Source organism: Megascapheus bottae, chromosome 23 (assembly GCF_031878675.1).
Source record: "Megascapheus bottae isolate mThoBot1 chromosome 23, mThoBot2.hap1, whole genome shotgun sequence".
Lineage (NCBI taxonomy): Eukaryota > Metazoa > Chordata > Mammalia > Rodentia > Geomyidae > Megascapheus > Megascapheus bottae.
The window spans coordinates 13,798,960-13,817,605 of record NC_143531.1 but is presented as its reverse complement, the minus strand read 5'-3'; the positions used below and the strand labels follow the sequence as shown (position 1 = coordinate 13,817,605).

The following is an 18,646-nucleotide window of genomic DNA, read 5'->3' as shown; positions in this document are numbered from 1 at the left end:
GCTGGCTCTGCTCAGGTCAGCTAAGGCAAAACACACTCCAGCTGTGGCAGCAGTAGAGGTAGCTTCTGTCAGTGCTGCAGAGAATCTTCACCAAGCTCTGGCCACCTCAGCTGACCCTCCACTACCCATGGAGGAGAAACTCACCATAGTGGATGTAGTCCATCCTGTTGCATTCCAAGCCTGGCAGTGTAGCTTCTGGTTGCTTTGGTGACAGAAGAAATCTCACCCTTCCTTTAAAAGTACTACATCTTTCGTGCACCAGCCCCAGCAATACTTCCTTTCCCCTAGGAAAATATCCATCTTACTCTTCCTTATCCTTTTATTTTTACTTTTCAGTGTATGGTGTTTTATGTATAAGTATAGGTTTTGATCCTTTTTTTGTTGCTGTTTTAATCATTTTTCAGTTGCACCATTTGTGGGCACTATATTCCTTCCCCATGTTCTATAACATGTAGAACTGTCTACCTGAAGACAAGTCCAAGAGAATAAATGGGTCCTGCGGGGAAAGCAGGCAGGAGCCATTGGTTTGACAGGAGCCGATGGAAGGTGAGAAGGTGGACGGAATCTACTCAGTAGGGGAATGCTTTGGTAGATACACTCCGGGTCCTAGAAAAGCTCCAGGATCTGTCCTTGCTGCTGACCGACTGAATCATCTGTCCCTCCCTTCCTCCTGAACAAATGCTGTCCTGAATAAATGAAGGAAAGCCTGAGACCAAGGCCACACCCGAGGCACACACTGATGGAACCTGGAAACCCTGTACTCGAGAAGATGCCTCCCCCACTCCACCTCCATTATTCTGCGTGATAAAAAGGGACCCATTTCCCCTTCCACCAGGCTGAAGGAGACGTGATTGCTCTTCCCAGGTTTCCTTCCTGAATAAAACCTGCTGGACTTTTGGGACCTTTCTGCTCTTTTTCTTTTCTTATGCAATGTGATGTGCAACTCTAAGGAGACCTGAAACCCAAGACTGTGTTCACTTTTATGCTCTGGGTGAAAACTCAGTGCAGAATTGGAAGAGAGGAGACGTTCATCTTTATTCCGTCAGGATGAATTTTCTTAAACGTTTGCTAAGCCTTCCCTGGGTTAGGTTGGGACAATGACTGGGAAAAGTGAACCCATAGGAAATTTGTACGTCTGTAGAAACAGCCTGGACACACACTTGCTGCCCTTTGGTCACCACTACCAAGTCTATCCTGGCACCTGCCAGTCTGGACACACAGGCTGGTGTCTACTCAGCAAAGAGTCTGGATGGGCTTTTTCTGGATAGCTGGGCTGTGCAGTGTGGTGGTTGAAATAAGAGGAAGACCTCTCCACTGTTGGCCAGTTTTGCCTGGAAACGTATTCCATGTGTCAGGGACAATCTAGGAGCAAAGGCCAACACTCACGATGGTCACTAGCACTACACAAAGAGGTGAGCTACAGATCGCACCCAGTTCTGGGGACAGGAGTCTGATGGGTCAGGGGATGTGCAGGTCAGGGGTTCACTTCAACTGGGCGTGGAGCCAGGCTTCCCAGAACATGGAGACACACATGGCAAGTCAGGCCTGGTGGCGGGGAGGGAGGTGGAGAGAGAGAGAAGAACCTTGGCTATCCTGTATGTACCTTTGCTTCTGTTTTGAACCACAGTGGACCTGGCTCTTTCCTGACAGTTTTCTTTGCTGTGTATTTGCTTTGCAGTTACTGATTGGACTCCTTGTCTGTCTATTTAATTTTTAATAGGACATAAATCATAAGCCCAGAAATCTCATTATAAAATGAAGAGCTATTTAGATTAAATACAAAGCTAATTTTGATAAATGACTCTGAGATTTTGGATGACAATGCTGATGGAAATTATAGGTTTTCTTCTCTCATTACAATGACCAGATTCCTGATGATTTTACATGATGTGAAAGATATAAGAATTTTGGAGAGCCTAGAAAAATATAAGCAATGCATTGGGAATTATAAACAAAAACATAAGCGGCTTTTCAGTGTTATTTTATTCACATCAAAAAGGTTGTACACTAAATCAATATAAATGTCAGTGACAACAGTAACTAAAAACAGGAAGTGGTTTCTTTCTATTATCCTTTGTCTTCAGGAAAATATGAGGATTTCTGCCAAGTCAACATGTGCACTTCAAAAATATGATCCTTTTTAAAATATTTTTTCTTTTTCTTAGGTGCTGGGATGATTCCATTACTTTTGGTTATATGTTTTTTTAAAATAAATATTCACCACTTAAACTCCAACTTTAATAGTTATTAGTCAGCACTTGAGGTTCTTTTTATCAATACTCCCATAATTTATCATTAAGAAATTGACTTTTTGTTGGAAGATAAGCAATCTCACCAGTAGGGTTTCAACCTTAATTCTGTGATTACACCTTTGAAAAATTTCCTAGTTCTGTGCATTGAGTTCCTGACAGATTCTCCATGAATGATCCCAGATTTAGTCAGTCACGTGTGTCTTATTATATTGACAATTTGGCCCCATTTGTCTTCTCCACCTACTCTGCGACTTGTCGTTTCTCTGCTGTCAAATGTTCTAGAAGTCATTCCCTCCATGATTCCAGGGTTGGTAATGTTGCATCTTCACCCTTGCTCTGCAGACATATCTCATCATTGCTACCACGTAGCGTAATATCAATCCCTTTCCTCTGCTAAAGCATAAAATATATATTTATATACACTTATATATGTGATGTGTGTGTGTGTGTGTGTGTGTGTATGATTTTTATATCACTTGGGAGTTAGATCATAAGAGTGCTCTACTTTTAAAATGCAATGTGAGGGGGCTGGGAGTGTGGCCTAGTAATGGAGTGCTTGCCTAACATGCACGAAGCCCTGTGTTTGGTTACTTGGTTTCAAACATGCAGAAAAGCTGGAAATGGAGCTATGGATCAAATGGTAGGATGCTAGCCCTAAGAAAGCTAAAGGACAGTGCCCAGGCCCTGAGTTCAAGCTTCAGGATGGGCAAAAAAAAAATGCAATGTGAAGCCTGGCAAAATGGTTCACACTAGTAATTCTAGCTACTCAGTATACTGAGAGTGGAAAGACCAAAGTGCAAAGGTAGTTTGAGCAAAACATTTGAACCAATACCTGAGTGTGATAATGGTATGCATGTATCACCCAGGATATGCTGGAGGCTGAGATGGTGAAGATCGTAATTAATTTTAATCTTGCTTTATAAAGAATGTTTAATGAGTATCATATTTTATTTACAATTTCAAACATACAACTGAGTAGGTGGTTAGAAATTTTTCAAAATTATATCTTTCAATAGATTTGGTGCAACCACCCAATTACAGCATTATTCAGTCTTGTCATGATGTGTTTCGTATGTTATTTGTTAAAGGGCATAAGAAGATGAGCACTGATTTGGAGTCAGGTGTAGAGAATATTCTGTAGACAAGTAGGCCTCCCTGTGCATCTGTAATAGGATATACTTGTAATGTGATCGGTCCATGCCTTTACGATGTAGAATAAAAGGGGAGTTGAAGTAAAAAAATTCATTTCCAAGAAAAATAGGCAAAAATAAAACTAAGAAAAGAAATGAAGAGTTGACAGCTGGAAGAGGACATAAAGAGCTTGCATGGGGTTCTCCCTTTCCATTTCTCTTTTCAAATTATATTTATTATTATCTTTAAATAGTGGCACAAAGAGGTTACCCCCCACACCTTGCTTTCCATTTTATCCTTTCATCTCCCGCCCAACCTCATCCTTTTCCTTGATATCCTATAACCTAAATACTGTGGTTCAGCTCAGGTAGGATTTATTCCAAGAATGTTACAGAAAGAGAATATTCTTGGACTAGTCTCTAAAAAGACACAGGTACTACTGAAGGACCTGTAGTGAATGTGATAAAGGCAACTTTGTAGCTCATAAAATGTAATCCCCCCTGTGAAGGTACATTGAGACCCTGATACTATGATGTATGTTTCAATGTTGATCTGATCTTTATTTTTTAATTAATAATACATAGTAGCAATATCTGAGAGTGGATCTATTATTTATACAGCTCTTTCAAAGAGTGATTCATGTGTTATATATTCAGAGAGAAAAATTCATCTTATTTTATTTGAAGTTAGTTTTCAAAGGAAAACACATTAAGATGTTATCATGTAAAGAAAATAGCTCTGCTAAAATTCACAATTCTCTATGTACATGTCCTGCATCCTAATAGGTGAGAATTAAATGGGTCAGACCAAACTTTCATAGAAACCCTTTCTTGGTGTCAAAAGACTTCTACTTGAAGATAAGAAGTACTCAAATGCGTCACTTGGGAGGTAGAAACAAAAAAAAATTGGTCAAGGAAAAAAGGACAGATTAAAATTTTTTCCCTAGCTTGTGTCCCTTTCCAGTGATGACTGCTAGAATCCAGCCAAGCACTGTGCATTGTAAGCAAAGTTTTTTTTATCATATATTTTTATTGTAATTAATAGAAGGGTTACACGATATTTGCCAGACAGAAGGTGCATTAATTCACATACATTGATACCCTTCCACCTGTCTTGGTCCCCATTTCCCTCCCCCCACCCCCACCCCTCATGTTGTTTTCCCCCCTTCCCTATCCAATTTCAAATAACCAAGTACAAATATATCTGATATATCAGGTAACAAAGGGAGATACTGTAACAATATGAGATAACCAGGGGACAGCAAAAGAGATGAGAGATAACATAGTACCTTAAGAACAACAATCATTTATTATATGGCTTATGTTTCTATATTCTAGAGATCCTTTCATTTAGCGTCCTACTATATGGCCTTTTGTATCAAGGTTTTGCTCTATTGCAAATCTCTGCTAGGAGAGCCCAAGGTTTCTACTGATTATGACAAATGAGGGAAACCATTGAGCCTAAGCTCCTTTGAGTCTGGCTTACTTCACTTAATATGATTTTTTCTAAGTCTTTCCATTTCCTTACAAATGGGGCGAAGTCGTTCTTTCTGACAGCAGCATAGAATTCCATTGTGTACAAATACCACATCTTGTTGATCCATTCATCAACTGAGGGACATCTAGGTTGGTTCCATATCTTTGCTATGGTAAATAGTGCTGTAATGAACATTGTTGTGCTGGTGGATTTAGTATGTCCTTGTTTCTGGATGATTGGGTAAATGCCAACTAGTGGAATTGCTGGGTCGTACAAGAATTCAATTCAAAGTTTCTTCACTACAATTTCAAACGTAAGACTTCACCTAATTGTTTTAATACAAATAGGAATTTGACAAACTCTCCAACAACATGTTTTTTTAAAGCAATAGCTATATGAAATTGTTATTGGTTTTTCTTTGTCTTAATGATGCTCTACAGTTACCTTAGAAAGGGTAATTTACACTTGGAGCAAGTATAAAACTAAAACCTGAGGGGATAATGTGGGAGGAATGCTGACAGACTGGGAACAATTTAAGCAGGCATTATAATCTACTCACAACAGAAATAACCTCATCCATTGCATATTTAACCCTATTTAGGCAAGTTTTACTTCCAGATGTTTCAAGTGAATCCTTGAAAAAGAAAGTCTGCCTGTCTCAGCACTTTCTACCTCCAGTAGGTTAATGACTTTAAGATCTTAATGAAATTCAAGAAATCTTTAGTTTTAAAATGAGTAGTAGAAAAATACTTGCATCATTTGAAATTATTATAATATTTTTTACAAACTTTATTGAAGCAATGGCTTTCCAGAAAGTCTTATAATATGCATCTTATATATCCTCTAAAAAATTAGGGGGGAGAGTTCCTTGAATTGAGCTACTCCCAAATGATTACGGAGTTCTTTTCCTCTGGCTTTATAATAATTCAGTCATCAAATTCAGTCAGTCAGTTGTTCAGGTTTCTCATGGACAATTCAAAACACAGTCATGTAGCACACAACAGTACTTCATTCAGTGATGAAGTGGAACTGCAGCTTGTTTGCTTTGTTTTTGTGGTTGAAAAAACAAGTGTATCTTGTTGGTATCGGTGACTCATACTTTTAATACTAGCTACTCAGGAGGCTAGGATCAGAGGATCAAGGTTCAAAGCCATCCCAGGCAGAAAAGTCTGTGATACTTTTCTCCAATTAACTAAAAGAAAAGATGGAAGTGGGCCAGGAAGTTTGGTCTAGTAGTAGAGTGCTTGCCTAGCATGTACGAAGACCGGGGTTTGATTCCTCCATACCACATACATAGAAAAAAGCTGGATGTGGTGCTGTGGCTCAAGTGGCAGACCACTAGCCTTGAGAAAAAAAGACCAAGGACAGTGCTCAGGCCCTGAGTTCAAGCCCCAGGACTGGCAAAAAAAAAAAGACAGAAGTGAAGTTGTGGTTCATATGATAGAGTGCTAGCTTTGAACAAAAAGGGTCAGGAACCGTGCCCAGGTGCTGGGCTCAAGCCCCCAGACTGGTACACACACACACACACACACACACACACACACACACACACACACACACACACACACACGGTCTTGCTTTGGATCTCAGGCTGAGCAAAACTATGTATCTCAGACAGGTCTTGAATTTCTCTTTCTCAGCTTCCCAAGTTCTGGGACGGAAGGCATATGCAGCAACACTGAGCCTTTAGCCTGTCCCTTTTTCCATCTTGGCAGTACTGGTGATGGAAAACAAGATCTTCTGCATGCTTGTCATGCATGCTACCACATCTGTCCCAGATGTGGACACCTTTGAGGAGAGAAGAGTCTTACAGTTAGAATACTAGTGCAGAACCCAGATGTGTGTAAGGCTAGATAAAGAAATAAAGTTCCTCGGTAATGATAGAAAGTCTTATTTAGTAGCTGGGAAATTTCTTCAGACTTGCCTGGTATTTGGCCTAGCAAATCGAAAACACAGCATCTTACGGGAAGAATATAATTTCATATCTAAAAATCTAAAAATCTGAAAAATGTTTATCTAGAAGAAAATTCTCAAAATAACAAGTGGTCAAATTATGTTAGGTTTGTGATAGGTTGTTGCTTTAACAAGAACCCAGCTTTGCTTTAAATGTATGGAGAATCTAAAAGCAGAAAATAAAGCTTATTACATGAACAAAAGCATCCACTCTGCCAAGTCAACAGGGAATCAGACATAGCAACTGCACCAGAACAACTGAGAATGATTCTAGCTGTCCAATTATTGGAAGCTAGAGCCAGCATGAAGCTTTTATAATCTCCACAGAGTGGGCTAATAATACGGAGGCCATCGATACACTGCTAGAAAACAGAATGAAAGGGAAGAAGTCAGTGGTTCCAAGAGCCTAATATATTTAGAAGCAAGAAACCAACTGTGGCTAACATTTTTTTGTTATTGCTCTAACAGAGCTAAAACCAGAATCCTGTGATTGCACACTGCTGGTGTCGTTCTGACTGGAAAAGTCTCACTGTGAGAATTACTAAGTGCCTCATTCCCAAGAATCAATGTGAACCAAGAGATAACCCAACATTTCTCATCGTAGTTTTACATTTGTTCAACCAAAGGAGCAGGGGAAAGGGAAGTAAACTTTAATTCAAAGATTCCTTGACAATGGAAAAATAAGAATAAAATCTTTTTTCAAATGTATTTGCATAAATACAAGGGCAAAGTTAGAATACAGGTAATGTGCAGTTCATTTTCTTCATCATCGTCATCATCATCATCATCATCATCATCATCATGCTTGTCTCTCATCTCAGTCTCTCTTTCTATGTGTGCATGTGTGTGTGCGTGATTCTCCTCATCACCAACCAAATAGTGTCAGTTACCATAAATCTTAGTGCTGTCCGTGCATCTTTTAACCATATTGATATTTAGTTGCATATCATTCTAGCTCTGCAGGAAAGTGAATGAGAAATCAAAGGGAATTTTTTTTGTCTTTTTTTGTTTTGTTTGCTTTTCTTCATTTTTTAATGTAATGTACGAGGGGTTACAGTTATAATCGCCAGATAGAAGGTGCATTACTTCTCACACATTGATACCCTTCTCATGTTTTCATCCTCATTTCCCTCCCCTTAACCTCCTCCCAATTATCTTGTTTTTCTCCCCTCAAAGGGAGATTTTTGATATAATAGTCCTTCCTCATCCATGGTTTTAGTTATCTATGACCACTACAAGTCCAAAAATACCCAATGGAAAATTCCACAGAGCCCAAGAGCCAACAAGCTTACTACATTCACAGAACTGTTACTACCATCTTTTATGACAGTTCTATTTTAGTACTATTTGTAAATATCTTACTATGCCTAGTTCATACAGTTTACGTTATCACATTTGGAAAAAGAGAACATTTAGGGTTTAGCACTTTCTGTGGTTTCCACTAGACGTGTTAGAACTTGCCCTCAATGAGCAAGAGGAAGTGACTGCAGGCATGCATTATAACCTTGCTGCAATGCCTCTGCCATCTTTGGCAGTGACCCTAGGTAACCTTAGAAAAAGAGGAAAACTACAAAAAAGAGAGTAATCCTTAGAGCCAGTTTTAGGTCTGAATTCCAGTTTGATCACTTCAAACTTCTAAAAATCGAGATTCCTCATTTGTCAAAAGTGGTTGAAGCCACCTTAGCATCCAAATGACTGTAACATTGTGGAACACCTACATAGTGATTGGTGCATGCACTTAAAAAAACAATAAAAACAGACCAGACTCCCTATTGATAGCAATAGCAATAAAATAAAACCAGCTTACTGAACATGTTATTCCTTTTGAATGGAATTGGCTTTTTCCATGCTCAAAACAAATTAAAGATGGAATAAGTTCCGAACTTTAAATGGAAGATTTTTTTTTTTTTTTTTTTTTTTTTGCCAGTCCTGGCCTTAAGCTCAGGCCTGAGCACTGTCCTTGGATTTTTCTCAAGGCAAGAGCTCTACCACTTGAGCCTCAGCACCACTTCCGGCTTTTTCTGAGTACGTGGTACCAAGGAATTGAACCGGGTCTTCGTGCATGCTAGGCAAGCACTCTACCACTAGGCCAAACTCCCGGCCCGGAAGATTTTTTTAAAATAGAATTTTCTAACTCAAAATTTAAAACTAAGTAGGGGCTGGAAACATGGGCTGGTGATAGAGTGCTTGCCTCGCATGCACAAAATCCTGGATTCTATTCCTTGGTATTACATACACAGAAAAGGCTGGAAGTGGTGCTGTGGCTCAAGTGGCAGAGTACTAACCTTTTTAAAGCTCATGGGCAATGTCCAGGCTCTGAGTTCAGGCCCCAGGACCGGCAAAAACAAGCAAACCAAAAAACAGCAACTGAGTAACTTTTTTTTTAATCTGCCCACAGTTTCAAACCCATTTTTGCTTGATTCCCCTCCCCCCATTTATGAAGATTATACTGTCACAAAAAGTGAAAATAGCTGGAAATACATTCTATTTTTTATTAAAGAATTTATTAATGTTGATTTTTACATCATATTTTAAATGACAAGTTTAACAAACAAGTGTTCAAGGAGGGAATCTCTATTTACAATCACTGGGACTTAGTATTTAGAACTTAATCAAAATTAGGCTAAGGGTTTGTATGTCATAGAAACATATTAATTTATGAAATAAAACATTATGTCTATAGAGTCATATGTTTTTATGTCTATATAGCTATGTTTATATTCCCATTACCATGTCCATAGCATTGGGTATGCAAATATTGAGTCCTCGCTCTTGTACTCTTTGGATTTAACAGCCACATATTAGGGATACCATGCGCCTTTTGTTCCTTAGGTCTTGACTTGTCTCACTCAATATGATTCGCTCTAGGTTCATCCATTTCCCTGTGAATGCCATTATTTTATCTTGTCTGTTGGCTATGTAGAATTCCATTGTATATATATACCACATTTTCTGTATCCATTCATCTGCAGTAGCGCATCTGGATTGTTTCCATTGCCTGGCTATTGTGAATAGTGCAGAGATGAACATAGCTGAGCAGGTGTCCTTGTAATATCTTGGGTCATGATGTGTAGGATAGATGCCCAGAAGTGGTATGGCGGGATCGTAAGGAAATATATTCTATTTTTCTATGAATTGTAAATCTTTTATATTTGTATTATAGGAGCCAGTTTTATAATATTGCATAACTGACAGAGACTTGAGTGTTATTCTTCTACTTTTCTCATTTACATGAGATATATAAGGCTTGAAAATGTGAACAACTGCACCAGTTGCTCAAATATTGAGCAACAGAGACAATAAAGAGTTAATCACCAGCACAGGTTTATTAGAAAAAAAAACCATAAAAACAAACAAAAACATCTGGAAGGGGGACCTCCAGACAGAGATTCGAGATACCTTGCTTACAATCTAATGTACTGAGAACTGGCTGAAAAAATTCTAGACTTCTCTAGTGGGGGCTGCCTGAAGGTTAAACAAATGGTGGTAAACAAGATTGCAGCTTGAGCTGGCGAGAACTGGGCCTTGATATCTGCTCAAGGACCAAACTGGAAGTGTATCTTGGTCTAATGCTTGCTGCATGACTTTATCTGGTATGGGAAAGGAAGGACTGGGTGTTAGTGAGTCAAGGTACTGTTTAGGGGTTCCAAGATAAGGGCACGATCATTTTGATCTATCTGTCTATCTATCTATCTATCTATCTATCTATCTATCTATCTATCTATCTATCTATCTATCTATCTGCCTGTCTGTCTGTCTGTCTATAAATAACTCTATGGTCTCTTCCTCTATGTACACACACACACACACACACACACACACACACACACACACACACAATTGCTATAGATGCATGTATATATTATATGTACATTATAAGTATGTATATACTAGCTGGATAAAATGAAACACTGACACATATTGCATCGTTATTTCTCTGTGGGGGTCTCTACTGGTCTCTGGTGCTCTCCTGTTCCTGAGAATATCTATTTATTTCCTAAGGCAAGTGGGGAAAGCCCGTGTAACCCAGATACCCACAGTCCTCAAATTACCAAGGTTGAAAATGTGAGAAGAGAAGCAGGGTCCCCGAGTTTTATAAGAAACTAAGGCATGTTTTTGGAAAGCATGCAGGAAGCTGCCCCTGAAGAGTTTCACTTCCTCATGGGGCCCCGCCAAACCTATGCCTGACCTTGTACCCCGAGCTTGGGGTTGCGTTGTTTCCACAGATCTTGGCCAAAGCACCCCCACGCCCTCCCCTTGCGTCCCCCATGAAGAGCAGGCTGAAGAGTGGTGCGAACACAGTAAAGAGCTAGCTGCAGATCTTTTGCCCTGCAGTGGACAGGCAGGTTTGGGACTCTCAACCCTGGACATTAGCCTCCTACAATGCTGCCCATAGAAGGAGGAGCTAGGGGCAGGAGCTGGGACCTGTTCCCGAGTGGCCCAGCACTCCCAGGTGAGTGGTCCTCCTTCGGGAGGGGCTGGAGGGAGGAGGGAGTCAGCATGGGTGACTGGGGCCTACTGGAGACAGACTAAGTACCCAAGACCTTAGGTAGTAATTGTCCTGGAACTGCCAAGGTCAAGGAGGTCAGAGGGGATGCCAAGGCTGTGTGCATCCAGGCTGTAGCGCACTGGGCACCCAGCAACTTCTGATTAAGAAATTTACAGAATTTGGAACAGGGTCTCATCCTATCAAAAATGACTCGGCAATGTCTTTGCTTTTCTTTTCCTTCCTTCCTTCCTTCCTTCCTTCCTTCCTTCCTTCCTTCCTTCCTTCCTTCCTTCCTTCCTTCCTTCCTTTCTTGCTCTTTCTTTCTTTCTTGCTCTTTCTTTCTTTCTTTCTTTCTTTCTTTCTTTCTTTCTTTCTTTCTTTCTTTCTTTCTTTCTTCCTTTCTTCCTTCCTTCCTTCCTTCCTTCCTTCCTTCCTTCCTTCCTTTTCTTTTCTTTTCTTTTCTTTTCTTTTTTTCTTTCTTTCTTTTACTTTGTGGGTCCTGGAGCTTGAACTCAGCTCTTCTGCTCAAAGTGAGCCCTGCCACTTTCAACCACAGTGTCACTTCCGGCTTTCTGGTGGTTAATTGAAGATGAAAGTCTCACAGACTTTCCTGCAGCAGGCTGGCCTCCACAGTGATCCTCATATCTATCTCCTTAGTAGATGTGAGCCAAACCAGCTCTTTTTCTCCTTAAGTGACCCATTCATTAACTCACCAGAAACTTTTTACCTTCTCTAATCACTTGCAGAATAGTGAATATGAAGTGATAAACATGGTTTCATGCCCAGGAAGATGTTATGTTTCTAGCATTGATGATTGACTTGCAGTGATATATTTATATGTTCTTCCCTTTGTTAACTCTTGAGTATCTAATTTGGTCTTTAGTGGCCCAGTCAATACTGGACCATTTTTATAGGCAATTGTCACAATTGGTGAAAATTCCTTTAGGTTGTGTCTTGTAGCTTTTATTTAACTGAATACTGTCTATGAGCATCCAGAAGAATATCTTCTTCCTTTTCATAAAAAGAAATCATAGTTTTTTTAATGGAATTTCAGCTGCTTCATTTTAGCAACTTCATTTGGAGTTATTGATTCAAGTTTAGATTATTCTCTATCCTATGCCTTTGTATAATTTCAATTATTATCTGGTTCCTCTGACGAGAGCCAGGCATGACAGAGCCAAAGAAGCATGTACTTTATCTGGTCATGTGTTGAGTGTCTGGACATGGCTAAGAAAAAAAAAGGATTGTTTAAGTCATTTTCTGATTTGAAATCCTTAAAATTTGTGCTCCATCTACAATCCTCAACACAGCCAACTTACATTTTTCCTACTAAGGAGTTAGCCTAAGTCCCTGGCAAAACTGGCTTTCCTTAGATGAGCCTGGAAAAGCTGCTGATTAGGTCATTTCTGCTAGGATCTTAGTGAAAGGGAGCCTTCAAGAAAACATTTCACTTTGTTGTGGAACATGGATGTGTCATTACTACCGATTCCAAGCTTAGACATCAGCACATTTGGTGAAACGCTTGGGAGAGCCGAGAGAGATTTTTCTGCAGTAGTATATCATAATGAACCATCCCTTTCTATCCATGCCATCCTCTACATGGCCATCTCAGACCCACTCGCAGCATCATCGTTTAGCTACTCTATAACTACAGCTGACTTCTTAAATCGTACACTATCTCAGCTATTGGTTAAAAAGCACAATCTGGGGAAATAGTAACTTTCATCTAAAAGTTGTTCTGAAGATGAGAACAGAACTTTGAAACCTCTTCCCAGATCCTGCAGCAGGCAGCCATTGCTTCACACATGTTAGCTCCTATTGTGATTCTGAAATCATTGTTCAATACTATCATGTTTACAAGTAAGAGATTTAAAATATTATTAAAAGATACCTCCCATTGGTTTGGGAAACAATGAAATAGATAAAACAATAACACTATCTCATCAAACATTATTAGGAAATCTGGCTTTCTATATAAAGATATTGTCCTACCCGTGGAACAATTGTATGGCTTGGTAGTTCTGAGAAGAGAAGAGATAGAATCCATAAATTCAATGCAATACCTAGTAAATATCCCAATTTCATTCTTCACAGAGATAGAAAAATCAGTGCTTACATTCATATAGAAATCTAGGAGATCCCAAATGACCAAAGCAATCTTGAGTAATAAACAGTACTGGAGGTATTATAATTCCAGACTTTAGAGTAGAAAACAGAATCACAGTAACAAAACCTACATTGTAGTTAGCAGCCGGGGGCTCATGTCTGCAGTCTCAGCTACTCAGGAAGCAGGATATGAAGATCTCAGATAACAGCCCATTGAGAACCATTTCTCAAATTAACCAGCAAAAAGTTAGAAGTGGAGGTGTGGCTCAAATGATAGAGTGCCCAGCCTTGCCAGTCAAGTGATGCCTTAAGTTCAAACTCCACTATCAGAAAAACAAGCAACAACAATACCATCAAAACTCAGCATGACGCTGGCACAGAAACAGACTCAGAAACCATGTAACTGATTAAAAGACCAAGAAACGAATCTGTCATAATATAGACAGATTTAAAGTATTTTATTACAAAGATCATGTACACAGTGGTTATAGTTATATAAGTCAGATAATGCATACATTTCTTTTTGAACAGTGTCACCTCTTTCCTCTTTTTCTCCCAGATTTTCCTTCCTGGCTCCCCCTCCACACCCCCACATCTGACTTTTTTTATAAAGGAGCCCAAAATGTGTTGGAAAATAGCCTTTTCAATAAATGATGCTGGCAAAAAACTGGATATCAACATATAAAAGACTGAAAACAAATCCTTTCTCTCTTATCGTTCACTAATACCAATTCAAAGGGAATCTTTATAGAAGACTTGGCCTAAAATTTTGAAACTACTGCAAAAAATAATAGGGAAAATACTATAATTTATTGGCATACACAATAACTTCCTAAATAGGAAACTAGCAGCTCAGCTAATAGGAGTGAGGATTGGCATGGAGCTAAAAATCTTCTGCCAGTCAGGTGTCAGGGGCTCACATCTGTAATCCTAGCTACTCAGGAGGCTGAGATCTGAGGATCCTGGCTCAAATTCAGTCTGGGCAAAAAACTCTGTGAGACTCTTATCTCCATTTAAAAAAGCCAGAAATGGTACTGTGGCTCAAGTGGCAGAGTGCTTGAGTAAAAATTGCTCAGGAACAGTATCCAAGCCCAGAGTTCAAGCTTCAGAACAAGAAGTAGATATAAAATATTTTGCAAAGTAAAGGATGAGGTCACTGGTCTGAAAAGACAGCCTACAAATGGGACTGAATATTTGTAAGTTGACAAAGGACTGATAACTGAAGTATGCAGGGAATTTGGGTTTTTAATACAATTGATGTAAGGGGTTGGGAATGATCTCTAACCATGCCTGCTGTGGACAGTTTACCCAGCTAGCCCACACAGGGAACCTAACTTACTCTACTAATAACAGGAAGTAAACAAAGCAAAAAGGCTTGTTACCAACTGTTGACACCATAAACACACTGGAGTCAAGATCAAGAATTTCAGAGTCCAAAGCCATCTGTGGTTATCCTATTCTTTTTTTAAAGTCATTCTGTTACACTGGAAGTATGTTAAGTTAATAAATTAATTTGGGGAAAATTAACTTTGATATGCTATTAAATCTTTTATTGGCTTAATTTGGGTAGAAGACTCGATCAAAGGTGCTGGATCACTTAAGCAACATGGTAACTTCATTCATTTAAACTGAATGACGAAATTGGAAACTGTATCTCGAAAAATGTCTTTCCATGTAAAATTTCACTCCCAAATTAATTCCATTAACCACTCATTGGAAAATGTGTGTTCTGTATTGAAATTTAGAGAAAGAAAATGTCAGCTTTTATTAGTTAATATTAAACTGTAAAATCTGTTAAATAAAACACCAAATGACTTTTTGAAGTGTTTTAAAGTAGGCGTATAAAATTTCAGTTTCAAATATATCATAATTTTTATTTGTATTATAAAATATGGAAATTAATCTTATCTCTCATGGTTTTCTAGATATTAAAAAAATGACTAAATTATTTTTGAAAGACAGCCAAATCCCTAATGTATGTTTCCATTTGTGGGCTAATTATATTAATTCCTACATTTATATGTGATATGTATGCTTATATATATTTGAATATATAGAATCTTCACTGGTTTTATGACTGAGCAAATGACTTAAGTATTCTAAATCTAATTTCTTTTTTCATTATTGTTCAGTTGTGGGGCTTGAACTCAGGGGCCTGGGCCCTGTTCCTGAGCTCAAGGCTACCTCTCTATCACTTGAGCCACAGTGCCACTTCCAAAATCAAACTTCTTTCTATCTGAAATAGCCAATATATATGTTTTATAGAAACACCATTGTGAGTAAATATAATTCTGTGAGAAAATTGTCTGGACAATTCATGGTAGCTACTTCACAGATGGAAAACACTGCTGCTTTTACAAGGAATACAGTTCAACTCATCTTTAATAAACAGTACGTGTTTACATGCCTCATTTTATACACATTTGTGTCATGTAAATATGTGTTTCAGGACTGAGAAAATTTTATAAATGCCTTCTCATGTTCTCCTGATTAATTTTTTCTTTTACTAGAATGAACACAATAATTTTTCAAACATATATATGCATGTATATATGTCAGTTTTACCACAAATCTTACTGACTAAAACTTATTTTCTGCTACAAACAAAATTAGATGGCATTAAATATAAAATTGTTTGTTGTTCTTAGGGAAAATAGTGGGTAAAGAAAGGTTTCTCATTTCAAAAGTGTAATTATGTTTCAGAAAGCATTTTTTTTTACTGAGGTTAAATTTTTTTCCCATTTCTTTTAATTCTTGAAGGAGACATAGTCTACAACTCTGTTTTTTTTACCTGCATCATTGTCTTGCAGAACATCAGCCCTCATTTCAGAAGGAAGTCATAAATACAATCTCCTGATAGGGTGCCTTACAAATTTCAGTCCTTCCCCAAAGACCAAATTTCAGCTATTTTGCTTGTTTCCCTATTTAGGGGAAAAACAGTGTTAAACTCTTTTTTCTCTATTTAAATATATCTTACAGGAGCTTTTGCTCCCACTATTATAAATGAGAAGTTATTACTGCTTGGCATAAATGGAAAGTGACCACAGCTATACAGACTGAGAAGAAAATGGTGTAGAAAGAGTTATCACTTAGGATGGGCCCTGGATCATGATCGCCCTCTCTCTTTGATAGTGTTGGAATTTTGGAAGCCACTGAAGTTGTAAGCTGTGAAATTATACTTGTAACAATCAAGGTAGAATTATGCTAAACGGGTAGTTTGTCTCCTTCCACTGTCACTGGGCATGCAGGAGCTTGCCTTCCATCCCAAAGTGGATTTCACTTTGCAGAAGGCTGAATTGAATTTTCTTTTAGCTCTTGCAGGTGTCAGACACTAAGATAAATGCTCAAATCCTTCATATCTCTTCATTTTGTCAAGAACTAACTTCAAAGGTGGTTCTATGCAGGTTTTGCAGTAGGGAATCTAAGAGAGATTCATTGTTTGCTTCAGGCTAAATGGCTAGTTAATAGTAGAATACAGAAAGACCTCGACTCAAATCCTGAGCCTGCTCACTACTGTAATGTCTCTGAAATAAACCCATTTTATTTTAATACACATATATATTCACACCCTCTTTGGAAAGTTATTCTGCTTCAGTGGACACTTTCATTTTTCTTGCTTTAAAAATATTATTATTTTTAATAAGTTGTTGTACAAAGGGGTTTCCATTCATTGTGTTCATTTATGAGTTCAGTGAATCCTAGCATTCTCTCCCATCTATCCAATAACATTTCTGTCTAAAAGAAAAGTAGTAGCTGTATTAGAAAAGTATGTAATATAAAAGATAATATCATTAGTTATTAGTAGATTATCACAGGAATATTTTTATTAAGAACTAACAAGCACAGACTCTAAGTGGTAATTATTTTTTAAAAACTTAGAAAGTTTCACTATTTTAAGGTCCTTGGAGGAAGTGAAATATCAACAGTGCAAAGCTCCAAAAAAGTATCTTTGAAGATGGTCATTAGCATATGCAAAATCATCAAACCTATAATACAGATGTGACTAAGATAATTGGTACAAATTAGCAATAAAACATACTTTAAGAATGCCTTTGCCAAAGAAATTTCCAAACTTCTATTAATTGTCTCAGATTCTTATATTGTAACACATTCTTCTAGTGTATCATTTGTTTTTACTCAGTGAGAACTCTGAACAATGATCACTTAAGCCATTTAAGCAAAGTTATCCCCAAAGCACTTAGTGAAGAAAAAAAGAAAGCATACTGCATATGCATCTGTTGTACCTCAGAAGGCCTTAGGAAAAGGATAGAAGGAACTGGAATTGAAAGAACTGATCAGATATTGATTCATATCCAAATACCCCTGAAATGTCTCTGTCCTATTCTCTGAGATGTGAATGTGTCAGGTTGAATAACAAATGGGAATTTAAGGTTATGGATAGAATGAAGATTGTGAATCAGCTGAATTTGAGATGGGAAGACCTTCATAGGTTGTCTGGATGGGTCCAACATAGTGACCACATCCTCAGAAAGGAAGAAAAGGGAGAATGCAGAGAAATGATATCATAGGACATAGGCCCAAGTCTCTAGCTTGACCATGGGAGAATGAGGGCCATGAGCCACCAACTCTGACTGTCCTCTAGAAAGTGGAAAATTCAATGAAATTGATTCTTCCCTAAGGGCTCAGGAAGAAAAGCAACCTTGTCAAATCTTGGGATTTTTAGCCCAGTGAAACATATCCCAGGAATCTAGAAACGAGTATGAGAGAAGAAAACCAATGGGAGGCAGAAGAAAGGAAAAAGGAGCTATCAATGGAGGTGACTATGACACACTTAGGTATAAAAATAGAATAATGAAAAGACACTTAAAATCCTTAAAATTATAGTCTGGATAGATTTGATGATGAAGATCATAGGTGTGCATATAAATATCAGAATGAAATTCCTGTTAATTGCACCTTTTGTACAATTTATTAATACTAGTTAACTTTAAGAAATATGATAACAAAGACAATAAATTTGTTTTCATTTTTTTTTTCTGCCAGTCCTGGGCTTGAGCTCAGGGCCTGAGCACTGTCCTTGGACTTTCTCAAGGCTAGAGCTCTACCACTTGAGCCTCAGCACTACTTCTGGCTTTTTTCTATGTATGTGGTACCGAGGAATCGAACCTGGGGCTTCATGCATTCTAGGCAAGCACTTTAACCACTAGGCCAAACTCCCGGCCCCTAAATTTGTTTTCATTAAAGCTACTACATTTCACTCTCATTATTAAGTTTTCGT

The 18,646-nt window shown here is 38.2% G+C and overlaps 1 protein-coding gene across 1 annotated transcript in view; it reads left to right on the top strand.

The window, feature by feature from the left end:
- Positions 1-1,387: 1,387 nt before the first annotated feature.
- Bank1 (B cell scaffold protein with ankyrin repeats 1) overlaps positions 1,388-18,646 on the top strand; it is a 154,574-nt gene continuing 137,315 nt past the window's right edge. Inside the window, exons 1-3 of the mRNA XM_090356543.1 lie at positions 1,388-1,538; positions 8,258-8,356; positions 11,039-11,158. Of these exons, the coding sequence (XP_090212669.1) occupies positions 1,388-1,538; positions 8,258-8,356; positions 11,039-11,158 (370 nt within the window). The remainder of the gene's footprint in view (positions 1,539-8,257; positions 8,357-11,038; positions 11,159-18,646) is intronic.